The sequence below is a fragment of the Pipistrellus hanaki genome, assembly GCF_964339955.1.
Source record: "Pipistrellus hanaki genome assembly, chromosome: 6".
In the NCBI taxonomy this organism is placed as follows: Eukaryota; Metazoa; Chordata; class Mammalia; order Chiroptera; family Vespertilionidae; genus Pipistrellus; species Pipistrellus hanaki.
In genome coordinates, this window is record NC_140508.1 from 32,725,528 (window position 1) to 32,753,441 (window position 27,914).

General features: G+C 44.5%; 1 protein-coding gene across 1 annotated transcript; it reads left to right on the forward strand.

Annotated features, from left to right (window-relative positions):
• The first annotated feature begins 745 nt into the window (after positions 1-745).
• On the forward strand, positions 746-27,560 carry FKBP1A (FKBP prolyl isomerase 1A). Its single transcript, XM_084888178.1, has 5 exons — positions 746-925; positions 1,010-1,057; positions 20,900-21,012; positions 24,267-24,431; positions 26,496-27,560. The coding sequence occupies exons 1-4, from the start codon at positions 889-891 to the stop codon at positions 24,393-24,395; spliced, it is 327 nt and encodes a 108-aa protein (XP_084744304.1). The 5' UTR covers positions 746-888; the 3' UTR covers positions 24,396-24,431; positions 26,496-27,560.
• Positions 27,561-27,914: the final 354 nt, after the last annotated feature.

The window sequence follows — 27,914 nt, forward strand, 5'->3', positions numbered from 1 at the left end:
ACTATGCTTCCCTCCTATGATATCACAATGCTTCCCACCTGCCACAATGCCTCCTGCGTGTTCCTTCTGCCTCTCCCAGCTCAACACACACAACTGGTCAACTCTTTCAAACCTTGGCTAAACCTAGCTACCTAAGGAAGCATTTCACTACACTCCAGGCTGAGACAGGCCTCTCTATTCTGTCTCAGAACGTAACGACAGGGATCGCTCTCACACAACTTACAAGTTTGAAACTTGACATTTACCTCTGTGGTTATTGGTCGTCTCTCACCAAAGTTTAAGTTCTATGAGGTCAGGGACTGAGTCTGTCTCCTTCTCTGCTGTTTCCCCAGCACCTAGCACAAAATAAGGTATGAATCAATGAATCCAGGGTACACAATGACTCCTCCAACGTCAAAAAGCAGAGATCCTTATCTTGAACCATTTATACGCACATCTGCGCTGCACCCTCACAATCATCCTTTTTTACAGGATGAGTGTGTACTTAGAAGTGTGAACCTGCTGAAAGTCACCTATTCATTTACCGGCGGAGCCCCAACTAGTCTTCCCATTCCTGATGCAGAAACTTGATTAAAGAGATGCCGGCTTGGCCGGACGCTAAGAGAAAGGAAGCGGGGCGGGGGCGGGGTAGGTCTAGAGTCCACACGAGAGCATCCGCAAGGTAGCCACCGCAGGCCTCCGGACTTCCGGTTCCCGGGCGCGGGGACGTGCGCGCCGTGAGTGTACGGGGCGCGCGCGCAGGGCGGGGCGTGCAGGGCGGGGCGCGCGTGCGCAGGCGTCGCGCGAGGGCCGGGGCAGATCCGCGCAATCGCCAGATCCGCTCTCGGTCCACGCCGTCCATCGCGCTGCCCGCCCGCCGCCGCCGCTGCCGCCGCCGCCGCCGCCGCCATGGGAGTGCAGGTGGAGACCATCTCCCCCGGAGACGGTGAGTAGGCGCATCCGACGGTCCTGGGGCCCCCGCTGCCGCGCGCATCCGCTCACCGCGCCCGTCTGTCGTCTGTCTCCTCAGGGCGCACCTTCCCGAAGCGCGGCCAGACCTGTGTGGTGCACTACACGGGTGAGTCGGCGGACCCGGAGGTGGGGAGGGAGAGGAGGTGAGCCCCCGGGAGGGCGGCTTGGGGGCAAAGGCCTGAGGCGTGGCGGCGGCGAGGCCCGCGTGGCCGGAGGCCGAGGCCTGGGCGGTGGCAGCGCCCCCGAGGGGGCGGCCTCCGGCCTGTGGAACCCGCGACCGGCTGAGCCGGCGCCGGCCTCGGACCGGGTATTACTTGCCCTTCACAAGCAGTTTTGTGCCTCAGATGCTGCTCCTATGCCCACTGCACAGATAAGGAAACTGAGGCTGGGGGAAGCGAAGGCTCTCGCCCATGGTTACGCTCAGGAAATTGGCAGAGCCCCGGGCAGGGACCGGGACGGTCAGAAAGGATTTGGGTCCCGATGGACACCCTACTCCCCATCCCCACCTCCACCCTCACTCCCGCCCGTACCCCACCCCCTCTCCCGGCCCCGTCCGGCCCTCCCTTCTTCGGCGATTAGAAGGGCGAGGCACTTCCCAATCTGCCCAGCGGCCTTTCGCCCCGGGAGGTCGGGCTTCAGCCCCTCTGCCGAGAGGAGAAACGAACGTCCCAGTTCCTAAGCCATTGCTGTGGCCCGGCCTGGCCGCGGAGAAGCCAGATCTGCACGGCCTTTTGCCTCTTGTTACTTTTGAGACACTTAACACATCCAGGCTTCAGTGGCATGGATGGCCCTGGCTGACAGAACGTGTCATTCAGTCCCCCAGCCCTCCTTGGAGACTCCTCTCATCTCCATTTTAAAGATGAGGAAACGGGCCCGGTTAGGGTATCAAACAGTAACGGAAGCCAGAGGAAATGGTAGACCCTCAGCCAGAATTCACATCCGAGCCCAGCACCTTGAGACCATTTTTTAGTCTATGCCCTTACAAGGTCCTCCTGGGCTGAATTGAGGAGGGGGTGGGGAGACTGCGCAGGCGGAGACTCCCGGCCTGTGGGTGGAGAGGGGGGGAGGTTGGTGTAGCTACAATTGCTGATATGAATCACTTTCCCTCCCCCTCCTTCTTCCCCTTCCTCCCCCTCTCCATCCCTCTCTCTGTTCCTCTTCCTTCCTCTTTTTGTTCTCTCCTTTCTCGTCTGTTACTTCGCCTGGGTAGGAGGCTGTAGGCAGTTCTGAGTGGCTCAGGCCTGCCTTTCCAAGCTTTACCCTGCTCTCCCAGACCTCTCCTCTGGTGAAGGAAAAAAGGCATTTAACGTCTCCCTTCAGTGTGCTGTTATTTCACTGGCCCTTCTCTGGGGGTCGACATGCCAAGGACTAGAACCTTTTATTTATTTATTTATTTATTTATTAATTAAAAAGTATTTTATTGGTTTTTTACAGAGAGGAAGGGAGAGGGATAGAGAGTTAGAAACATCAATGAGAGAGAATTCTCGATCAGCCATCTCCTGCACACCCCCCACCAGGGATGCCCACAACCATGGTACATGTCTTTGACCGGAATCGAACCCGGGACCCTTCAGTCTGCAGGCTGACGCTCTAGCCACTGAGCCAAACGGGTTTCGTCAGGACTAGAACCTTTTAAAAGGCTATGGAAGTGGAGGTATTGAAATCCATCTTTGTAAGGAACAGACTGATGCCTGTGAAGGAAACTGGAAGGTGGTTTTGACATTTTAAATGACTGTCTTTGTAAGCCACAATCAGCACCTGAACCTAGGGAGGCGTCTGGTGGAGGAAAGCTCGTCAGGGTGGTTATTTGTGATCAGTGGGATGAGAAGAGTAACCATTGCCTTTTACTGTGCGGGGGGGTGAGTGGGCAGTTCATTCACTTCCCACAGCCAGCTGGGCAGAGATGAGCTCAGGTGATGAGGTGATTTCTGCACCCCTCCCCTCACCCCCAGTTTGTAAGTAGCCACATTCAGATAATTGGCTGCTACATCAGTCCTACCCGTCTGCTGGTGCTGGTGGCAGGACTGGGCACCAGTACGTAGGCAGAGCCACATTTCACTGTGCCTCTTGATGAGTTGTCCCCACACAGCATTCCTGGAGCCTTTCTCTAAGAGAACAGATGGTCGTGGGACCTAGAACACCATCAGGGCTCCCAGTGCCTCTTCTCAAAGTCTATGCTTTTCCTTGAGGGTGGCACCCACCCACACGTTCCCAGCACAGCAGCAGGACCCTGGCATGCATTAGGACAAAAGCTTTCTTTTTTATTTCATTTTTTATAAGCCTTACAAAGGCACCTTGGTGAGAAGTCAGCTCTGTCTCATGCTCACAGAATAGGTGGTTCTCAGGTGGGTGGCTTTGTTCCTGTGGGCCTTTGCCACCAGCTTCCCAGGAAGAACCTGTTTCAGACCTGTGGGGGCGTGAGAGGAATGGGTAAGCACTTTGAGATTTCATCTGTAGTAGTTAAAGCTTTTATGCCATTGGGAACAGATCCACCTTGTGGGAAAATGATTGGCAGGGAGCGGGGCAGGGAGATTATCATAAAAATTCAAAGGCAGGAAGCTTCCTGGGCCTTAAGAAGGGAGAAGGGTTTCTCATGATACCCCCTAGTTTTCATATCTGCTTTGCTCTGCCTGGCTGCCTTAATAGTTTCCTGTTACAGATTTCTGTTTTTCTGCTCTCAAGTGGTAGGAGCCCCTGTGTACCCCTTTCTCCACTGCACCCCAATCCCATATCCAGTTTCTGTGTCTCCTTTTGATTGCCTTCCTCTATACTTCTGGTGGCTATCAGTAGTAGCCTTGATGTCACTCTCAAGGTTTCTTCTGGTGCCTTCTAGCAGAACACAGCATGAGCATGGCCTCAGAGAAAGGCCTGTGACACCTTTTTGTGGTGCCAGAGGGAAAATGAAAACTTACCAGCCAAGCACCTCCTAATAGCATGCTATCATGCTATATTGAGGTAGAAGGGAGGAGATGGAAATATAACCTGCCACATATGTGCCTTGAGGATCAAGTGGATTCTCGCTCCTCCCTCCTTGCCTCCAGTAGCTTTGTCATCTTGATTGTTGAGTTGTTCTGACACAGAGCTAGGCTTATAGTTCTTTTACTCACATCAGCTGCCCACGTGCCTCCCATTGTCAGAGCAACCTCAAGTGGATTGAAGGCATTCTTTTTTTTATCCTCTTAAATGGTAGTTGACATCATGTCCTTGGGATCAGATTTGTCAGAAGCCTGGCTTCTGACAGAAAAACCAAGGTACCTTCAACCCCATTTCCTCAGGAGGTCCAATTGGAGGGCGACTGAGCTCCCCGGGCAAGTGTGGCCACTTGCCTGCGGCCCCCTCCAGCGCCTTGCTTTTCTTCAGCCCCCGTTTCCCTTCTCCCTGTTTAATTCCATCCATTGTCCTGCTGGCTGTTTCTTGGATGGTGATCTGATGTCTGGAGGAAGGCACGCCCCTCAGATTGCTTCCCCCTGCTCTCTTCAGGTAGACAGACTATAACTATTGGGGCTGGACTGCAGCAGGCCCTTTCCTTCCTACTGCAGATGTTTAGTGAGCAATAGCAACAAGCCAGGCAATAGGGATGTGGCCAGTGAGGTAATCTGGGGGGCTTACCTGGTGATAAGACTAATAACTTGAAGGTAGTTAGAAGCATTGTGCAGAGATTAAACAGGGCTAGAGAGGGCATGGGGAGCAGACTTGTTTTTAGTGAGGGAGTTCAGAAAAGGCCTCTGACAAAATGACACTTTAATATTTACCCAAAGAAAGTTGGGGAGTGAGTGGCATGACTGTCTAGAGCAGTGGTCGGCAAACTCATTAGTCAACAGAGCCAAATGTCAACAGTACAACGACTGAAATTTCTTTTGAGAGCCAAATTTTTTAAACTTCTTCTAATGCCACTTCTTCAAAATAGACTCACCCAGGCTGTGGTATTTTGTGGAAGAGCCACACTCAAGGGACCAAAGAGCCGCATGTGGCTCGAGAGCCGTAGTTTGCCAACCATGGGTCTAAATAGAGGAAGAGTATTTCAGGCAGAGGGAAGACCTAGTACAGAGATCTTGAGGCTTTGTGTATATCAGGGGAACAGCAAGGCGACCAGTATGGCTGGAATAGATTGTGTAAGGAGGTGGATTGATAGAAGATGAAGTGATGATGGAGCCTGGTAGGTTGTTATAGGAACATTAGAGGCTCGCTGCAGGAATTCGTGCACAGGTGGGGATCCCTCGGCCTGGCCAGATGGGGGCCGATTGGGGCAGACTTGGAGAGACCACTGGAGGTTGGCCTGCTGTGGGAGGTTGGCTGTGGGAACACACTGACAACCAGGGAGCAGCTCCTGTGTCAAGTGTCTGCCCCCTAGTGGTCAGTGCGCATCATAGCAACTGGTTTTTCGGTTGCTTAGGCTTTTATATATATAGATTGTCTTTCTCTGGGACCATTGGAGGGTGATGAGCTGTTCTGGGTTTTAATAGGCCCCTTTTAGCTATTGTATGGACATTGAACTGTTTGGTGGCAAGGGCAGAAACAGGGCCACGGTTGTATCCTGGGTGGGTGGAGTGTGCCAGCGAGGGCAGGTGTGCAGAGGTGGTGCCAAGTGGATGTGAGCCCCAAGAAGATATGTGGGTCCTTTGTTGGGTTCACATCTTCCTCTGCTGTGTGTGACACGTTATGAGTGTTTGGGAAAATTGTCCCACTTTTCTCAGCTTCCATGTGCCATCTGCATAATGGGAGTGACAATGCCTGGTATGAGGAGTCGCTGGGGCAAGTGCATTCCCAGATGGGCAGTGACAACAGTGATGCTGTTATTTCACATACTGTCATGAAGGCTCTGTGTCCCAGTCACTGGACTATGCTCTGCCCCCACATCTTTTGTCCAGCTAACAAGATCTGTGATGCCTAGAGGAACCCTGGTGTGAGTCTAGCACTGCAGCTTCTGGAGTGGCCCAAATGTACGTGCACTTTAGGGTCAGTGGAGGGGGTTGGGCCGAGACCTCACTCCTTTTGTTTTACAGATAGGGAAATAGGTACCTATAAAAAAGAGATGAATCTGAGCTGGAATTTATTTTAAAACAGGCCTACATGTTGCCTGCAGAATATAATGGCTAAGAAGAATGCAGCAGTTTTTTTTAAATTTGAGGACCACGGGAGGTTTTTAGTGTTTGTTATTGTTTTTTGTGGGTATGAGAGGGACGAGGTTGGGCTATAGCAGCATGGCCATGTGGGCAATTTAAAATGCCAGTCCTTTTTCTCCTCAAGTTTCTTTTAACATGATATTTTAACATTTTGAAAATAGACCTTGTTATAGACACATTATTTTTTTTCCTTTGAGATTGTGATCATCATAATACAGAATCCTTCAGATGCTATTGCTTGTCTTAAATGAACCAAAAGCCCCACAGCATTCTTGTGTGTATGTGCAGCTATTATTTGTAAAGTTTTCAGACAAAGAGAAAAATAAAAATGGAACAGTAAATACCCATGTGCTCACCACCTATGTTCCGTGATGGTTGACATTTTGTCACATTGGCCATTTGTCTATTTACAGAATGAATATATATATATATATATATATATATATATATATATATATATAATTTTTTTTTCCCCTTCCCCCCCACGGGCTTTGTTTTGCTGAGCCATTAAAGTTATAGACATGACACTTTACCTATAAATATTTGAGCATGCTCTAAGAACTAGAATAATCTCCTTATTCTCCTATTGGTCATATCTAAGAAAAATGATTCAGTAATATGATTCAATATGAACCAAATTCATATAGAAACTGCCACAGTTGTTTTCTGCCTTGATTTCCTGTACATTGGAAGTTGAAATGTCTGAATGGTTTAAAAAAAAATTTTTTTTAATCAGAAATAATTTTATTGTTGCCCTGGCCAGTATGGCTCAGTTGGTTGGAGAACCCTCCCATGCACTTAAAGGTCGCAGGTTTGATTCCTGGTCAGGACACATACCTAGGTTGTGGATTCGAACCCATCAGGATGCTTGCAGGAGGTAACCCGTGGATGTTTCACTCTTATATCAATGTTTCAGTCTCCCTCCCTCCCTCTCACCCTTCTCTCTTCCACTCCCTCCTCCCCCTTTCCATCTTTCTAAAAAAACAATGAACATGTTATCAAATACACGGGGATTAAAAAATAGTAATTTTATTTTTGACACTATTACAAGTGTCCCCATTTTCCCTCCCTTTGCCCCCATCTACCCAGTCCCCGCCCCACCCTCTCCCTCTGGCCATCATCACACTGTTATCTGTGTCTGTGAGTTATGCATATATTTTATTTGGCTAATCTCTTCACCTTTCGTATAGACCCCCAACCCCTCTGACAGCTGTCCTGACTGGTCTCTATTTCTGTTTTGTCAGTTTATTTTGTTCATTAGATTCTACATATAAGTAAGATCATATGGTATTTATCTTTCTCTGACTGGCTTATTTAATTTAGCATAATAATATCCAGGTCCATCCATGCTGTCACAAAATATAAGGTTTCCTTTGTTTTTTATGGCCACATAGTATTCCATTGTATCACATCTTTCATATCCACTCATTTACTAATGAACACTTGGGCTGTTTCCAGATCTTGGCTATCTGTGTATATAAAAGCCTAAGTGACCCGCCAATCGGCCGACCAACCAGTAGCTATGATGCACACTGACTACCCGGGGCAGATATTCAATGCAGGAGTGGAAACCACAGGCATGGAAACCTGGAACAGACTATGAATCTCAGAGGGAAGTGGGGAGGAGGGTGTGTGGGAAGAGTTTAAACAAAGATCTTATATGCATATTAAAGGCCCGGTGCATGGATTCGTGCACCGGTGGGGTCCCTTGGCCTGGCCAGCGGGGATCGGGCCAAAACTGGCTCTCAGACATCCCCTGAGGGGTTCTGGATTGCGAGAGGGCTCAGGCCAGGCCCAGGGAACCCAAAGGTGCACAAATCTGTGCATCGGGCCTCTAGTTATAAATAAATCTGCTATGAACATAGGGAGCATATATTCTTTTGAGTTGGTGTCTGGGTTTCTTAGGATATGTCCCCCAGAAGTGGGATAGCTAGGTCAAAAGATAGTTCCATTTTAAATTTTTTAAGGAAACAAATCTGCACTGTTTTCTACAGTGGCTGCACCAGTCTGCATTCCCACCAACATTGCACTAGGGTTCTCTTGTCTTCACATCCTTGCCAGTACTTATTTGTTGATGTATTGATGGTAGCCATTATTGCAGATGTGAGATGATACCTCATTGTGGTTTTAATTTGCATATCTGACGATTAGTAATGTGGAGTATTTTTCATATGTCTATTGACCATCTGTCCTCTTTGGAGAACTATCTATTTAGGTCTTTTTCCAATTTTTAAAATTGGATTATTTGTCTTAACTGGTGTTGACTTGTATAAATCTTTATGTATTTTGGGTATTAACTCCTTACCAGGTATATCATTCGAAAATATAAAGTGATCAGGTTGGCAGGCAGAAGTGGTTAGGGGCAATCAGGAAGGCAGGCAGGTGAGCAGTTGGGAGCCAGCAGTCCTGGATTGTGAGAGGGATGTCCGACTGCCCTCTCACAATCCATTACTGGCAGTTTAACATTCCTCTAGGGGTCCCAGATTGGAGAGGGTCACCCCTAGAGGGGCTGAGGGACACCCCCTATACCCCATGCACGAATTTCGTGCACCGGGCCTCTAGTGTTGAATAATATTGGTGAAAGTGGACATCCCTATCTTGTTTCTGATCTTAAGGGAAACACTTTTTTAAGAATTTTTTTTTTTATTGGTTTCAAAGAGGAAGGGGGAGAGAGAGAGAGAGAGAGAGAGAGAGAGAGAGAGAGAGAGGGAGGGAGGGAGGGAGGGAGGGAGGGAGGGAGGGAGGGAGGGAGGGAGGGAGGGAGGGAGGGAGGGGGGAACAGCAATGATGAGAGTGAATCATTGATCGGCTACCTCCTGTTCAACCCCCACTGGGGATGGAGTCTTCAGCCCAAGCATGTGCCCTGACCAGGAATGGAACTGTGACCTGGTTGACACAAACACTGAGCCATGTTGGCTGGGCTTAAGGCAAACACTTTTAGTTTTTGCCCACTGAGTATGATGTAGGCTGTGGATTTGTCATATGGTCTTTTTTATGTTGGGGTATGTTTCTTCTATTCCCACTTTGCTGAGAGTTTTTATTATAAATGGGTACTGGATTTCATCAAATGCTTTTTCTGCATCTATGTGTATGCTCATGCAGTTTTTATCCTTCATTTTGTTTATGTGGTATATCACATTTATTGATTTGTGAATATTGTACCAACCTTGCATTCCTGGCATAAATCCCACTTAATCATGGGGTATGACCTTTGTATTGTATTGCTGGATCAAGTTTGCTAATATTTTGTTGAGGATTTTAGCATCTATGTTCATTAGGGATATTTGCCTATTTTTGTCATATCTTTATCTGGTTTTGGAATTTAGATAATGCTAACCTGGTAAAATGAGCTTGAGAGTCTTCCTTCCTTTTTAATTTTTTGGAATACTTAGAGAAGGATAGATATTAGTTCTTTGGATGTTTGGTAAAATTCATCTGTGAAGCCATCTAGTTCAGGACTTTTATTTGTTGGGAGGTTTTTGTTGTTGTTGGTTGTTTTTTTACTGCTTCAATTTTACTAGTTGTAATCTGTCTATTCAGATTCTCTGATTCTTCCTGTTTCAGTTTTGAAGGATTGTATGTTTTTAGGAATTTATTGATTTCTTCCAGATTGTCCAATTTTTTAGCATATAGCTGTTTATCATTTCCTTCCTTCCTTCCTTCCTTCCTTCCTTCCTTCCTTCCTTCCTTCCTTCCTTCTTTCCTTCTGAATATTTTTCCATTGTTTTTTAGAGGGAGTGGAAGGGAGGAGTGGGGAAAGAGAGAGACATCGATGTGAGAGACACACATTGATTGCTTGCCTCCTTCACGCATCTTGAATCGGGGCCAAGGGTCGAACATGTAATCCAGGTACATGCCCTTGACCAGGAATCAAATCCATTATCTTTCAGTGTGCAGTCCAACACTAACCACTGAGCAACACATTACCTGCTTTTCTCGTGCTGCTTTTAAGATTCTCTTTAATTGTCTTTAATCTTCTGGAATTTTAATTAAGACAAGAGACCTGGGGCATGAAATTCGTGCCCTGGGCAGCAATCAGGGCTGATCAGGTTCCCCACTTCCCTGCCTCCTTCCCCTCCAGCCTGTGGATCTCTCTGCCTCCCCCTTCTCTCCCTCAGCACTCCTCCCCGCTGCTCTTTGCCCTCCATGTTCCACGCCACCCCCTGGTGGTCAGCACATGTCATAGCGAGTGATCAAACTCCCAGTCAAACTTTCAAGGGGACACTTTGCATACTAGCCTTTTATATAAATTTAGACGTGTCTTGCTAGATGGTCTCTTTGGTTCGTCTTGTTTGGGACTCTCTGCACTTCCTGGACTGTGTCTTTTTCCTTCACCAGGTTAGGGAATTTTTCAGGCATTATTTCTTGAATTAGATTTTTGATCCCTTGCTCTCAATCTCTTCTCCTTCTGGTACCCTTAAGATCTGCATGTTGTTACATTTCATGTTGTCCCCAAATTCCCTTAAACTATCCTAATTCTTTTTCATTTTTTCTTCACCCAGCTCTTAGTGGTTTTTTTCCCCCTCTCTACCTTGTTTTCCAAATCTGATTTGATCCTTTGCTTTATCCATCCTACTTTTTATTCCTTCTGTGTATTCTTTGAATATTTGTGAAATGTGGTATTTTTCATTTCTGACAGGTTCTTGTTTATGGTTTCTATATCCCTTTTCTTGGTGGTATAGTTCTTACTAAGTTCCTTGAACATCCTTATTATCATTACTTTGACCTTTATATCCGCTAAGTTGTTCACCTCCATTCCATTTAGCTCTTTTTCTGTAGATTTCTTCTGTTCTTTCATTTGGGGCCTGTTTTTTGTTTTGTGTTTGTTTTTGTCTCCCATTTTGGTTGTCTCTTTGTATATGTTCCTGTGTATTAGATAGAACTTCTATGACTCCCAGGCTTTTGAAGTGGCCTAATGTAGTACCCTGTTTCCCCGAAAATAAGACAGTGTCTTATATTAATTTTTTCTCCCAAAGTTGCGCTAGGTCTTATTTTCAGGGAATGTCTTATCTTTCCATGGGCTAGGTCTTATTTTCGGAGGATGTCTTATTTTCGGGAAAACACGGTAGGTGTCCTGTGGGAGCCAGTGGTATAGTCTCCTTGATCCCCTGAGCGGGTGCTCTAGAAATATCCCTTGTGTGGGTTATTGTAATTGGGTCTTGATTGTTGTTGACCCATTTGTTGGAGGAATCAATCCTTTGGCTGGCTGACTGTGAGGCTCAACCATGACCAAGGCATGCAAGCTGCTGTACAGATGCCATTTTCACTGGAATTTTACACTGCATCTCTTCAGAGCTGCTCCTCCTGAGACTCCGTCTGAATGGTTTCTGGTTAAACATTTGAGTTTGAAGACTTCATATATGATGCTGTTTACTTCATACTCAGCATCACTATTTGTAATTTTAAATGTGATTATTTATTTATTTATTATTATTATTTTTTTTTTTGTAAAGGCACATTTTCCCCTTTGCAAGGAGCAGGCAATCTGGGAGGTATTGCACATCCTGCAAATGCCCTGCTCCTCATCAGGCTTCTCCCTACTGGCATTTACACCAATGATAATTCATACTGGAGGAAATTATTTCATTGCCATTTACAACATGGCGATTTTAAGTTCCTTCATATCTTGTACACTTGTTAGCTGCAACTCTATAAAGTGGGGTAAAACTTAATTCTTTTGATTACTATGGTCTCATGATTTTTAACTGGAGTCCCCCACATTTTTTAAGTGAGAAGTTGATTTTATAGTCATTCCCAATGGTGGCGTGACTTTTTCCTCCTCTATCTGTTTATTTTTAGTATACTGTGAACTCATAAATTGTACTTAGTAGGGTCATTTCTCTCTTTGATACACTGTCTCAAATTTTGCCAGTAGGAGTCCCTTCAGGCTGGCTCTCATACTTTTTTGAAATGCTCCCACTATTTCTTAATCACTACCTTGATTTTACTGCTCTGGCCTTGGTTGCATTAATCTCTCTAAAGAGCTCTGATTCCTTTTATTGGGTCTCATGGACTTCTGTTTTCATTAGCAGCTTTATTGGATATAATTTGTGTACAAAAAAATACTCCTATTTACCCAGAGGCTTTTTAACTTGAACATTTTTGGTGGTTAAAAACTGATTTTTTTGTGAAGTGTAATGGATTCACTGTACCCGCAAACTGGAAAATCCTTGTCTGCCTTGGGATTTTCTCTAAAAATAGTATTGTCACCTGCTATTTCCTGGAAAAGGCCAGGGGTATTTTGTATAACAGGCATGTATTATCCAGTTCTTCCTTGGTGCTCTTGGTAATATTTGCTTGTTTTCATTTCTGTTTTCCTTGTTCTGTTTTGTTTTTTGTTGTTATTTTTATCTACTAAGGAACTGAACTGGGTCCTTGCATTCCTTCCACCTGCACCCTTTAACTTGAACCAGATAAATTCTAGCAGCTTCAGAAAGAAGCAGGAGGGGAAAGGAAGTGCGCAAAAGAAATAATCTGGATGCTGCTGTCTCTGCTCTCATTGCCTTTACACTTCCTTCCAAGACTCAGACCATCCTGGCTTGCATTTATTTCCTCAAGTGCCCCTTCCAGGAAGGACTCTGCCGCTATGCTTATGTGCCACCACACTGCCCCCACTCCCCATCACAAGGCAGGCTGTTATTGCAGCTTAATTGATACCCTTTCAGTAGATCTCCCATGACCCTTGATCCTTGACCCTCTACACTGATTCTCCAACAAGGCACCTGTCCATTTTCTTCTTAGTCTTCCTCACAGTCTGATTTGTATTCTGGGATCCTGTGTGTTGTACCCCTCATGGACCCTCCTTTGAAAATACACTTTTAGTCATAGAACCTACATGGATTTAGCCAAAGATTAGAAGCATTTCCAGATGGGAAAATGTTCTTGCAGTCATTTTGTGTGGTGGAGAGAAAGAAGCTGGTTCTGTCTTTAGGTAGGCATTTGATCTTTGTACCACAGTAGGCTCTCAGAACTCACGAGTGCCCTCATTGTGAGTGCCAGGGGGTAAGCTGAGTGCCACAAGGACATAGAACTCTGAGTCCAGGTCTGTGACCTCAAGAGAGTTTTTGAAATCGAGAATATGGAGCTATCTCAGGCAGATTCTGGGTCATGCGGTATATAGGTTTGTGTGTAGTCAGAAATGAAATCGGTCATGCTGATGATTTTCGCTAAGAGTGCCCTTTGGAGCTTAAAGAATGTCAGCTGTCGTGTCTGAACTGTAACTTCAGTTGCCTTTGCGCAGCAGAGCATGCCTTCTCTAGGAAATTATGGCACTAACTTGGCAGGTGGTTTCACTGTTGAAGGGCTCCAGGCCCTGGCACGGAGATGTTTAGAGCTAAAATGGGAACAGCTGCTGAGACTTGACTTGCTGCTGCTTTACCTGCTCCTTCCCCAAACAGGAAGCACCTTACTGTTTACTGCCAGCTTGGGTGTAGTAGGTAAACATGCGGAATTTTAGTAAATCTCATTTTTTTTCCTTTAAAAAAACAAACACAGTTTTATAGAGGCATAATTGACATCCAATAAACTGATCATATTTAATGTGTACAATTTCATAAGTTTTGATGTTACTTTGTTACCTTTTCTTCCCATCTCCAAAAATCATATGATTTTTTCTGTCAGCATAGATTAGTTTGCATTTCATAAAGCTTTATATAGCCAAGACCGGTTTGGCTCAATGGATAGAGCGTCGGCTTGGGGACTGAAGGGTCCCGGGTTCGATTCCGGTCAAGGCATGTACCTTGGTTTCAGGCATATCTCCAGTAGGGGGTGTGCAAGAGGCAGCTGATCGATGACTCTCTCTCATCGATGTTTCTAACTATCTCTCTCCCTTCCTCTCTGCACAAAATCAATAAAATATATTTTAAAATAAATAAATAAAGCTTTATATAAATGGAATCATACAGTATGTACTCTTTAATTTTTCAGTTGCAGTTGACATTCTATTATATATTGGTTTCAGGTGTCGGTATGTCTTCTTTTTTCTTTTTCTTTTGTCTGACTGCTTTCACCTGACATAATTATTTTGAGATTTTTGTGTTCGTCCATGTGTTCATAGTTCATTCCTTTTTATTACTGAGTAGCTTTCTTTTTTTTTTTTCTTTTTTAATTGATTTCAGAGAGAGGGAGAGGGAAAGAGAGATAGGAACATCAATGATGAGAGATAATCATTGATCGGTTGCCTCCGCATGGCCCCCACTGGGGATCTAGCCCATACCCCAGGCATGTGCCCTGATCAGGAATCGAACCATGACCTCCGGGTTCATGGATTGATGCTCAACCACTGAGCCACACCTTTCCAGCAATGCTATATGTTTTACAAAGATTTTTTTTCTCTGTCTTGTGCCTTAACTTTGCATTCTCTTTAAAAATAAATAAATAAATAAATAAATAAATAAATAAATAAACACACACACACACACACACATATATATATATATATACATACATACATATATATATATATATATATATATATATATATATATAATTGATTTTCCCAGAGAGGAAGAGAGAGGGATAGAGAGTTAGAAACATCGATGAGAGAGAATCATCGATCAGCTGCCTCTTGCACATCCCCTACTGGTGATGGGCCCACAACCAAGGTACATGCTCTTGCCGGAATCTAACCTGGGACCTTTCAGTCTGCAGGACAAAGCTCTATCCACTGAGCCAAACCAGTTTTGGCTCTTTTTTTTCTTTTCTTTTTTTTTTTGTCTTTTAAAGTACAGAAGTTTTTAATTTTGATGAAGTTCAATTTATCCTTTTATGGATTGTGCTTTTTGGTTTCATATCTATGGAATCTTTGCCTAAACCACAGTTACAATGATTATTTCCCTACTTCTAGAAGTTTTATAGATTTCTTGTTTATATTTAGATCTGTTACCCATTTTGAGTTGATATCAATTATGATGTTAAGTGCAGGTTTAGATTTTTACTTTTTGCCTGTGGATATCTCATTGTTCCAGCCTAGTGTATTTCTCAGACATTGTAGTTTTCATATCTGGAGGTTTGATTTAAATCTTACTGTCCTTCTCTACTAATTTTATTTTTATTTATTTAAAAAAAAAAACATGTTTGTGTGCATGGGTGGGAATATGTGATTTTTTAAAAATATATTTTATTGATTTTTGTACAGAGAGGAAGGGAGAAAGATAGAGTTAGAAACATCGATGAGAGAGAGTCATCGATCAGCTGCCTCTTGCACACCCCCTCCTGGGGATATGCCAGCATCCAAGGTACATGCCCTTGACCGGAATCGAACCCGGGACCCTTCAGTCCCCAAGCCGACGCTCTATCCATTGAGCCAAACCGGTCCCTGCATTCTCTACTAATTTTAACATCTGTGTCAGTTCTGAGTTGTTTTCAATTGATTGATTAGTCTTTGCATTGTGAGTCATGTTTTTCTGCCTCTTTGCATGCTTAGTAATCAGATAATATACATTATGAATTTTACCTTTTTAGGGTCCTGGCTATTTTCATTCCTGTAAATCAGTGTTTCCCAAACTTCTCTCATGATGAGAATCACCTGGTGGAGTTGTTAAAATACAGATTCCTGAATCCCAACTAAGAAGTGCTAAACTAGAATTTTTGGGAACATATAAGTAAAATTGTATACTTAACTAGTGCTCTAAGTTTAGCACTTCTTAGTTGGGATTCAGGAATTTGTATTTTAACAACTCCACCAGGTGATTCTCATCATGAGAGAAGTTTGGGAAAAACTGCTTAAATCATCCTGAGCTTTGTCTGGGAACCAATTAATTTGCTTGAAAGCAGTTTCCAAGATCCTGCCTCAGTTCTTCTGGGTATCCTACCCAGTGCCTCATGAACTGTGTCTTTCTCCTGTCGGGCTAGTGGGAAAAGGTGCTGACCCTTTTAAACATTTGGATGGTTCTTTTCCTGGCCTTAAGTAGTTTCCTAAAACACATGCATTGATTAGTACTCTCTGAATACTTAAAGGAGACCCCCCTCCAAATCCCTGGGGATCTCTCTATAGTTCTCCACTCCCTGGTACATGTCCTGTAGACTCGGGCTGTCTTGAGCTCCATCCCAGTTTCCTCTTCCTGGAAACTCCCAAGGATGTAAGCTGGGGCAGTCATAGGGCCCATCTTGTTAGTTTCTTTTGTGTGGGGGTTATTTTTTTATTTGTTTGGGATTTTTGTTTTTGTTTTAGATGGGAGGGTAAATCAGATTCCTGTTTCTCCATCTTGGCCAGAACTGTGACCTGTTTTGATGTCACAGCTTCTCTTATATTCTACATTCAACACTGACCAGCCCAATTCCCACTTCAGAAAATAACTGTATGCACATTTGTTCCTGCTGCTTAGGGGACTCTGTTTCCTTTCCTGAATCAGCCTCTCCCCCAGGCTGACAACTTACAGCCGTATATAAAGTGGTCTGTCCCTCCCCATTTCGAGGAAGCCCTCCTTCTAGCACAGTGTTTCCCAAACTTCTCTCACGATGAGAATCACCTGGTGGAGTTGTTAAACTGCAGATTCCTGAATCCCAACTAAGAGGTGCTAAACTAGAATGTTTGGGAACATATAGGTAAAATTGTATACTTAACTTAGTGCTCTGTACAATTTTACCTATATGCTCCCCAAAATTCTAGTTTAGCACCTCTTAGTTGGGATTCAGGAATCTGCAATTTAACAACTCCACCAGGTGATTCTCATCGTGAGAGAAGTTTGGGAAACACTGTTCTAGCACCTCCTTGCTCCTCTAGCCTGGGCCAGTTGTGTGACTTTATGCTCAGCTCTGGGGATATTGTTTACCTTTTAGACTTAATAAGTCTTAGATTATAGGAAATCCCCTCCTCAGGCTAAAGGGACCCCATCATTTACCAACACCACCACTTAGCCCTTCTCTGTGAAGATTTCTCAAAGGAAGTAGGTGAGATTGACAGTTGGTGTCTATGGTCTGATGTTCTGGAGCAAGGCTCATGTACTCTTCCCAGAAACAAGAGCTCATCTGAATTGAGTAGGAGAATAAGATCCTTGGCAAGGTTCTTGCTTAAAGCCCCTTTACTCATAAGTCCTACTTCTTGGCATTTATGGTTTCTTAAAATAATAGGAAGAGGCTTTGCCCCTCAGTGTCCCAGAAGAGTTTAAGAAAGACACTCTCCCAGACCAGTGGCCCCAAACTCAGTCAATAGAGCCACATATCAACAGTACAACGATTGAAATTTCTTTTGAGAGCCAAAAACTGACTTCTGAGCATGGGCCACGAAATTTCAATCGCACTGTATGTGCGCGCTGGCACATGGTATTTTGTGGAAGAGCCACACTCAAGGGGCCAAAGAGCTGCATGTGGCTTGCGAGCTGCAGTTTGCCGACCACTGTCCCGGATCTAGTCTCTTTGCTGAAGAGCTCTGGTTCTCTAGGCAGGCTCAGTAGCAGGTAGAGGCTGGTTCCATCTTGTGCTTCCAGCTTGGTACCAGTCAGACACTAAAGCATTTCACCTTTAGGCAAAGTGAAATGGATGCACATCTGGAGAATGCTTGGCAGTGCATTTTTTTTTTAAATATATATTTTTTTTGAGTTTTTACAGAGAGGAAGAGAGAGGGATAGTTAGAAACATCGATGAGAGAGAAACATCAATCAGCTGCCTCTTGCACACCCCCTACTGGGGATGTGCCTGCAACCAAGGTACATGCCCTTGACCAGAATCAAACCGGGACCTTTCGGTCCGCAAGCCAACGCTCTATCCACTGAACCAAACCGGTTTTGGCTTGGCAATGCATTTAATCAGGAATAAAGGGAGTCTGTCTCAGTACCCTGTGGTTTTTCATTGTAATTAAATGCAATCTTGCCCTGGTCCAGGGCATGTTCAAATTTGGCAGGAAATAGGATAATTCTTTCATAGGTTTACTGTATTTAAAAGTGAGTTGCAACCCATTAGCGTATCATAAAATAAATTAAGTGGTCACAATCAGCATTCTTCTGAATGATGCGAAGTGTGTCCCATGTAGTAACTATTACATAATGTAAATATCTCAATCAGTGATAGCTCTTTGTGGAGTAGGTGATTGAGTTCCATTTCTCTGTTTCTCCTCTCTTGGCAGCGCTGCAATTGGGTATGCTCAGAAAATGTCATATAAATATGTACCTCATACCAATTAGGTTATTTTCAGCTGCAAGTAACTGAAAACCTGACTTATGGCAAAGCAGACTTTCAGTCACTTAGAGCACAAGCCTTGAGGGAGGTGGTTTGGGCCTGGTTTAGATCAATAAGACAACTACTCTGTGGTGCTCCTGACCTTTTCATGGTTACAAGGTGGCATCCATCCTCACACAACAGCGTTCAACAGGAAGGGAGAACAGGAACTTTCTTCCTGAGCGTGTTTTTCTTTTTTACCACTGAGACAGGTCTTTTCCTGCAAGATTTCAATAGACTTCACAGTTATTCTGAATGCCCAAACTGACACATATGCCCAACCCTGGTATAAAAGAACAGCTTAGATTGATTCCAGTTCACGTACTGGGCCAGGCGGTTGCTGCTACTGGAAAGTTGATATTCAGTTAAAAAGGAGGGGAAGGCTGCTGAGTTTGAAATGTGCCACAGCCTGGGTTCCAGGTGCCTCTCTGGCAGGTATTTCACTGTGGGTTTTGTTCAGCTAGCCTTTGCAGACAGTCAGGGCTGGGGACCTCACCCTTCCATCCTTGGCTCTTTCCCCGAGGGTTTCTTCACCAGTGACTTACCAACCATAGCCCCTCAGGAAGCTTTGGAGTCCTCACATTCTGCTCTATAACGAGCAGAGCAGACCAGGGAGAAGCTATTTCTCCTCATTAGCCTCCTTTGTAGCTCACAGTCCCCACTGAGCTAAATAAAGCCTTTTGGTAGAGCCAGACCCCACTGCTCACTGGCTCTGACCTTGAGCAGGCTACTGAACCTGGAAGTTGGTTCCCTTATTTCAGTTACAGAGTCTCAGGAGAGTTAATGGGAAGGCTCCCTGCCTGGCACACAGAGAATTGAGAATCCTAGCTGTTCATTGCCTACTCTCACCCTAAATGCTGAGTTCAGCTGGTTTGAATTCAGTGTATGAAGCAGAGCCCAATGTTTTGATCTCTACAATGAGTATTGTGAAGAGTGGAGATCTGTTCTTCTCCCAGTTACTCATTTATAGAAAACTGTTCAAGTCCTGCCATTTGTTATTTCTTTTACCAGATAGTGAAAGTGTTCTGGCAAGGAGATGAGCTTCATGTACAACCCAACTTGATAGTTCTGGGTGCCAGTTCCTGGCCCTGCACTTGGCAGACGTGGATTCCCGTCCTCCTATCTTCCTCTCAGTCCTTAGCTCCCAGTTCCAGACAGTCTCAGCATGTACTCTGCCTCAGGACATCTGTCACCCCTCCTGCTCTGTAAGGACAGCAGTTCCTGTCCACCTCCCTTCTCAGTTCCCCATTTTGTCAACGGATAGTCTGGTGCCTGAGATAAAGCTCTCACTTGATCCTAACCCACCTACAAGTTTTGACATTTTTAGCTTGGGATTTTGTTGGGACTTCTCAATTCCTGTAAAAAATACAGACACGACTAAATTCTGTATTTTATTGGGTCTTCTGAGTGATGCTTAGAACCACGGCAGGTGCCTGTCCTTAGCATCCAATGGAATCAGCTGTATGTTACATGACAACTGGCTGATTCCTTCCAGTCTGGGATCCTGGCATAAGAGTTTTCAGGACCTTACTGACAGTTACCACAGTTGGCTGACAATCTTTTAAAAAATATTTTATGTACTTTATTTTTTAAAGATATTTTTATTTTTATTGATTTCAGAGAGGAAAGGAGAGGGAGAGAGATAGAAACATACATGAGAGAATCATGAGTCAGTTGCCCCCTGCATGCCCCATACTGGGGATTGAGCTAGAAACTCAGACATATGTCCTGACCAGGATTCGAACCATGACCTCCTGGTTCATAGGTCAACACTCAACCACTGAGCCACTCTAGCCGGGCATGGCTGACAGTCTTTTTTGAACAAGGAGTTGCAAATGTCTGTTCCTCTTTTCTCAGGGCACATCTTTATCCCTGGAATTCCCCCTTTTAGGAAGGTGCCATTGTGGTTTGTCTGGTTTCTGAGAAACTGGAATAGTAAAATGAACATGGTTTTTGGATTTATAGTCCAGCTTTATTACTTCAACAAGCTACTTCATTACTCTCTGACTCGGTCCCTTCATTTGGGAAATGGAGACAGTGCTGTGGGGAGGACTGAGTAAGTCTTATATGGAAAGTGCCTCGCTCTGCCCCTGGCTTGGGGTGGAAGCACTGCCCACAGTTCAACTGGAGTTGTCAGCAGTTCACTTGGAAGAGGTTTTCTCTGTCTTTTCCAATGCCACTCCTCTGATTCTGATTAGCTGGTGTCCTACAACTCAGTTCAGTTCTGCCACTACCCACATTTCTGTCAAAGATGACGGGTGAATTTAGGAAGGAATAGTGCTGCTTACCCTGTATGTGAGTTTGAGCCATTGCGTGTGCCTAAAGGACCCACAGTTAGTCTGGGAGGAAATCCACAGGGTACTGGAAATTCATGCAAGGAGTGTGTACACTTCCCTATTCTCCAGACTAAGCAAGGTACCTTGCTGCCTGCCTCTGGTGGTCAACTTACTACTTTGAGTTAGGGAGGAGCATTCACAAGGCCGGGTGGAGGACTCCCATACTCCTTAGAGACCCACTGAGCCCTCCCTGGACTCTGCAGTCCCTCTTCAGGCCTAGACACCCTTCCAGGCCCTTCAGTTCAGGCATCTGGGATTTGCACTCTGCTAATGGCTTATGACTTGCCTCATGTCATTACTCCTTGTTGCTCATGTTACAACTGCCCTTTTTCACAGGGATGCTTGAAGATGGAAAGAAATTTGATTCCTCCCGGGACAGAAACAAGCCCTTTAAGTTTATGCTAGGCAAACAGGAGGTGATCCGAGGCTGGGAAGAAGGGGTTGCCCAGGTATGCTCTCATTTGTTTTGTTCTGTTTCTGAGTGTGTCTACCTTTTAAACTATATTTATGGTTAGAACATTTATATGGTTCAAAAATACGAAAGGTATGAGTAAAAAAGTCTATTCCCATCCCACCTGATTTTTCAGTCTCTCCCCCCTCCCCCAAGTAACTCTTGTTATTAATGTTTCTTGTAGATTCCCTTTAAGCATATACTTTTTTCTTTTCTTTTATACACACACATTGTTCTGTACTTTGCTTTTTTACTTTATTTTTAGAACACTTTCTAATCCAGGACAAAAAAAACCTCACAGTTTTTCTCTCAGCTGCATAGTGTTTCCTTAGGTGTGTACAATCTAACTTACTTGACCTGGACTCTGTTGATGGCCATTTGGGTCGTTTCCAGTGTTTAGCTATTGTAAACCGTGCTATAGTGACTAACCTTGTATGGACTTTATTTTACGTTTGTCAAGTGCTGCTAGAGGCAAATTCTCTGTAGTGGGGTGAGTGGTTCAGTGGCTGTCTTTGGCATACTGCCATGTTGCCATCCGTAGGGATCACACTGAACTGCCACCAGTGGCCTCTGAAGCTGCCTGTCTCCTCTTAGCCTTGCCAGCAGTGTGTGTTGTGTTAGACTTTTGGCTCAGGGCAGTATGAGTGACAAATGTTGTCTTGGGGTAGTTTCAGTTTGTGTGTCTTATTGTGGACCATGTTGTGTCAGACCACTTCTGAGAGGTCATATTCACGGATAAAGTTATTTTGTTTGTCTTGAGTCTTTCTTCACCTCTCCCTCCCCATTGTGTAAACATCTTTTGTCTGCCAACACTACAAAATTCCCAGTACACAATAGGGTAGCCAAATTTCAGTTGGATTCTAGCCTTCCATGGAGTCCAGAAATTTTTTTCTTGGCCCTACCAGGGAAAGAGGTGTTTACAGTGGCTTGAGACCCACCAAGCTTTATAATTAGGCCCTGAATGATAGTAATCAGTCGATTTCCCTCTCACCAAAGAGAATTGGGAGATTTAACCAAAGTGTACAGAGATTTCTCTTTTTTTGTTGTTAATCCTTATCCAAGGATATATTTCATTGATCTTTAGAGAGAGTGGAAGGAAGGGGAAGAGACAGAGAGAGAAACATTGATGTGAGAGAGACTGATTGCTTGCTTCTCACATGTGCCCTGACCAGGACCAGGGGTCAAGCCTACAACAAAGGTACATGCCCATGACTGGGAATTGAATCTGGGACCCTTCAGTCTGCAGGCCGATAACTCCATCCACTGAGCCAAACTGGGTAGGGCTCTCTTTCTCTTTTCTAGAATAGACATTGCTCTACTTCCTCAATAAATATCAATGATTTACTTCCAATTAAATTGCTTAACTTTCAGGGACTTTAAGCCATTCCACTCGTAGGTATCTAGAATTCTGTTCCTGCAGGGCAAAGGGTTGGCAGTATAAGAAGGAGAGGATCTTTGTGATTTACTTCCCTTTGGAAACCCCTTCAGCTGTACCTTTTTGTCTCATCCTATCTCCCCTCTCCCAAGTCTGGGCAGCTCTTGGTCTGTAGCCCTTCCCCTGTCTCCCATGCCAGCCATTGTCCATATCACAAATCATCTTCTGTGGCTATTCTAGCACTGGAACAATAATTGTGTTTTGTGTTCCAAGATCTGTAATTGTCACCAAGGTGGTATTATCAGCCTGTTTCTCATCCCAGGCTTGGAAAGGCATGACATGGTCCTGGGAAGATGCCCAGACGCCCCCTGGGCCCAGTGTGCTTTGAAGTCAGTCATACAGATACTACTTCAGCAAGTGAGCTCAAAGCACAGAAAGACAGGGGATAGTTTTTTCCCCCTTTCTCCTTGCTTTGATATTGTTTTGTTTTTAAGTGTTCACTGATATGTAATCCTACCACAAGTACTATTTTGACAGCTTGCTTTTTTTATTTAACGATATATCTTGAGCATCTTTCCATATTAATATATTTAAAGTCATTATATTCTTTCTAGTGGCCAATCCATGGTGTGCATGTGTCTTTGACATGTCTGTTCTTTAATGTACATTTAGAGTTGTTAGCAGAAGATTCTGGAAGTAGAATTGCTGGGTAAAAGGATATGATTCATGCTTTTAACTGTCTTTATCACCTTGGTCTAACATATCCTTGTTTTTGAAGGGAGCTGTAGGAAGCAAGGCTTTTGAATTTCATTGGAAACTTCATTCCAGCCTGCTGCTTCCTCTTCAGTCATTGTCTCTTAGTCTGGGTTAGAGTTAGTTACAGAATGGAAATACAGCAGAAAACTTGCTCATGCTTTAGAATATAAGAGCTAGTTAAACTTATTTGTGTATTTGATTAGAAAATGAAAAAAGTACAATTATTTTTCTTTCTTCCTCTCCTCCTTCCCTACTCTGTCTCCCTCTCCCTCTCCTTCATTTTAGAGAGGGAGGAAGAGAGAGAGAGAGTGATGGAGATATATGAAAGACACATCTACTGGCTGCCGTAGATCAAACCACAACATAAGTGTGTGCCCTGACCGGGAATCACACCTGAGACCTGGTGCATTGGACAACACTCCACTCAACTGAACCACACAGCCAGGGCAATACCAATATTTTTTTTAAGTGAAAAAAAATTTTCTTTTCTCTTTTTGTTATTTTGATCAGTTGCTTCCCATCTTCGCCAACACTATCTTCTCCCTATAGAAAAATGCTGGTTTAAAAACTTTTTCTATATTTCTGAGGTATGAGTATAAATATAGGCCCTGAATGATAGTAATCAGTCAATTTCTCTCTCACCAAAGAGAATTGGGAGAAGTGCAGAAAAGTAGACTACCCTCCTGCCCCCAGTATTACTTTCTCTGTGTATGTTTTTTAAAAGCAAAGTTTTGGACAAAGTACTGCTTTTTTTCAAGAGCATAGATGCCACTTACCATGTCCTTGAACTGAGCAGACCACTGAAAGACTAGGTGGTGACACTTCCCGAGTGTTGGCTGCCTAGAGTCAGGTTAGTTACACCCGTGCAGAAAGGTTGAGGGCCTGACCATTTCAGAAATCAGAGGTTTTTATCTGCCTTTGGGCTCCTTGGAGATGCAAGGATCATCCCACCTGACTGCCAGTCTCCACGTCCTGCAGAGCGGACTGCCCGGTGCCCATGCAGCTGCACAGTCACTGTAATGTCCTACTCACATCGTCCTGGGCAAGGGACACCCAGACTTCTTCCGGAGACAGTTGAGGGATGCATCCAGCTGATTCTTTTTCCCTTGTTCTTTTCACAGATGAGTGTGGGTCAGAGAGCCAAACTGACTATCTCCCCAGACTATGCCTATGGTGCCACTGGGCACCCAGGCATCATCCCACCAAATGCCACTCTCGTCTTTGATGTGGAGCTTCTAAAACTGGAATGACAGGAATGGCCTACTCCCTGAGTTCCCTGTGCTTGGGTAAGGAACTGAATGCTAAAGAACCTTTAAATTACCGTTACTCCTCCCATGTCATGATCAGCATTTGATGGGTGGTTAGTAGAGAGAATGAAAAATGCCATGGGCTGCTTCCTCCCTCCCCCTATTCTAACTCTCGGGATCCTTTCAGTTTTAGTTGTCAGTGTACACTTTGAATGTAAAGATTGGTCACCCTATGAAAGGGATGGCATATGTACTTCAATGTATTTATGGGGATGGGACAGCTTAATGTAGCTGTCTAAATAAAATGTTTTTTATGTAGCTTATAAACTAAACCTCAGTTGGGAGCTGGGAATGTTAGGCTGATTTTTAGTGCCAACATTTTAGTTCTTTAGAAGTAAGAGTGTTGGTGACTTTGCTTACCCTGCCCTGGTTTGTACACCTTCCTCACCCATAGTTTGTGGCTACCTGCCTTGGGGAGCAAACTCTGCATGGTTGAGGCCAGCAGGCCAGCTTCTTTTCAGTGGGTTGAAAGTAAGGCCTCAGGACATTATTGAAGTGTAAAGGGTGCTCTCAAACAGTCATAGGAAGGAATCTTAGGGTGTCAGCCTTCCTATGCAACAGATGAGGAAACTGAGGCTCAGAGAAAAGGGCCTTACAAAGTCTCATTTAGTCAGTGGCATACTAGATCCAGACCAGAATCCCTTTCATGTTTTTCTTTCTGAGGCTTTTTTTCTTCCCATTACCTTCATTTCTAGGAAACCAAACTCCATATCCTAATGACACATAACTTTTCATGTGGCTGTTAGAATCCTAAAACACATTCATCTTCTTTCACTTGGCCCCACATCTCTGTTTGCTCTCCTCAGGAACCAGAGGTCCACAGCCAGTGGCTGGGAAAAATGCTTCTGTTTGAAAGCTACAATAGTTGTTTGCCAACTGTCAGTTATGGTGTAACCTTGTCCTGTTTTGGACTTCCTTAAATAGAGGGCTTTTTAAAAATTAATAGTTATTTTCTCTCTTAGTGGTTTGAACTCTACACACCTGGGTCATACAGTCCTGGTCAGGTTTGATGACTTTGGCTTCTCCATTTGCCATTTCTACAAGAGGGGAACTCCTGACACTTTAGAGAGTCTCCCTCTGCCCAAAGGTCTACCCCTAGTCCAAACCCTCTTTCCTGTTCTTTGAGAGCTAAGTCCTTTGAACATAATTGTATTTGAGGGAGCCTTGGAGTTATTCTGGTTTGGGAATAGGCTTTCTGTAAATCTGAGAGGATGGAGGGTGGAGAAGGAAAGGAGAGGGAGATGAATGGCTAAAAGTCACTCTGATCTAAGCCTCCCCATGCACTGCTACAGAGCATCTCAGAGCTTCTTGCAAGACTGTAGACATTCTCTAAGTAAGTTCAACATGGGGACTATCTGCTTAGAGCTTTGCACATTAAAGGTACCTGAGAAGCTTTTAAAACTCTCCTGATGGCCAGGCCACAGATGACCACAGTCACTGGGAGTGAGATCTAGGCATTAAAGATTTTATTTTATTTTTTATTTTTTGAATATATATTTTATTGAATTTTTTTACAGAGAGGAAGAGAGAGGGACAGAGAATTAGAAACATCAATGAGAGAGAATCATCGATCAGCTGCCTCTTGCACACCCCCTACTGGGGATGTAACTGCACCAAGGTACATACCCTTAACCAGAATGGAACCTGGGACCTTACAGTCCGCAGGCTGACGCTCTATCCACTGAGCCAAACCGGTTTTGGCTAGACATTAAAGATTTTAAACAGCTCCCCACCCCCAAGCAATTCCTATATGCAACCAATGATAATAGGAAACTGTATTTGTTAGTGGCCTTGGTGGACTGCCCCTCCTGCTGTCCTCAGCAAGATAAACTTACCTTAAGTATTTAAGCAAGAAGGAGGTTGTTCATCTGGGAATCCAGCCCTAGCCCAGCGACTCCCAGCTCAAGCAGAAGTGGCTTGGTCCACGTAAGACCTCCCGGATGTTGGGGAAGGGACTTGGTGTGGCAGCCAGCCGTGTGGTTGTCCCACTGCATGCAAAGAGCACTGAGTTGCTGGAACTCACAAATTTTCTGTCCCCAACAGATGTGCCATGGAGGGATCTGGCGCCCCCGACGCGCACACGCGAATCCGTGCGGAGCTTTTCCTGATGTTCCACTACACTTTGTATAAACATCTGCCCCGACTGAATGTGTTCTGTCACCCAGCTTTGCTCTTCCCCTTTCTCTTCGTATGTGTGTTGACCTAAACTACATGCCATAAACCTCAAGTTACTCTTTATTTTTGTTTTGGGGTGAAGATTCAGTTTCAGTCTTTTGGGTCTAGGTTTTCAATTACGTATTAGTCAAGTATTAACAGCACAAGTAATGGGTTAACTTTAGACTAGGAATTGGTGTGTGGGGGATGAATCTTTATTTTATTTTATTTTTTTGGATGAAATTTTTATCTATTATATATTAAACATTCTTGCTGCTGCGCTGCAAAGCCATAGCAGACTTAGGCGCTGTTGAGGGCCGAACTATCTCCAAGTTGAGAGATGTCTTTAGGTTGATTTAAGAGCCCTACCCAAAACTGAAGTGGGGAGGGGAGAGCCCTCACCTCCACTGCCCCATCCCACTCTCCCCTTAAACCCTCTGCCTTTTAAAAGCAAATCTTTTTCACTGCGATGTTGGACACTACAGGTATCTGTCCCTGGGCCAGCAGGGACCTCTGAAGCCTTCTTCATGGCCTGGCTTTTCCCCCCATCCTGTGGTTTTTTTTCTAATAGATATTCAGGACTTTTATAATGTCATAGCTATCCAGGCTCCACTCCCCTAAATTTTAAGAACTTAAATCGAAAGTTTAAATTGAAGGTGCTGTTTGTAGACACTTAAAACCCAATGAAAGCCCAGCCATCATGACAAATCCTTGAGTGTTGTCTTAAGAAAATGATGCTGGTCATCACAGCTTCAGCATCTCCTGTTTTTTGATGCTCACCTTCCCCTGCTGAGCTCAAAGTTTTCTGGCTTCTTCCCTCCTCTCACTCCTTTGCTGTCCTGTGTAGTGATTTGGTGAGAGAAATTATGGCTGCCTAACCCCCACCCACTCCCCTGCACTACATATGAGTTTCGAGTTTATTGCAATAAAAGTGCTTTACGCTGGCTTTTCTCAGCTTGGTGTGATGGTGGTTACTTTCAGGGTCCTCCCCCTGCCATTTGGTGCAACACGATGGGGTTAGAGGTTTGACACAGGGGATATAGCGTGGGAGGTTGTGTCTTGTCAGAAGAACCGCAGCAGGAACTTCTTGCCTGGTCTCTGGAAGCAGGGTGGTGGGGTAGGTTTGTCATCAGGGAGAACCCCCTCACCCATCATCAAGTGTTTATTAAGTACATGTTCCGGGTAGAGCACTACACTGGGTTGTCTGGGGTTACCAAGAAGTTGGAGATGCACTTCTAGCAAACTGATGAGTTACAAAGGGAAGATGGGATTTCAAATTGGTTTCCTCAATAACATTTGGTGTGGAGG

Coding starts and splice junctions, on each gene's coding strand:
- FKBP1A (XM_084888178.1), top strand. CDS start 889: ATGGGAGTGCAGGTGGAGACCATCTCCCCCGGAGACG. Junction 926..1,009: donor GACCATCTCCCCCGGAGACG/GTGAGTAGGCGC, acceptor CTGTCTCCTCAG/GGCGCACCTTCCCGAAGCGC. Junction 1,058..20,899: donor CTGTGTGGTGCACTACACGG/GTGAGTCGGCGG, acceptor CCTTTTTCACAG/GGATGCTTGAAGATGGAAAG.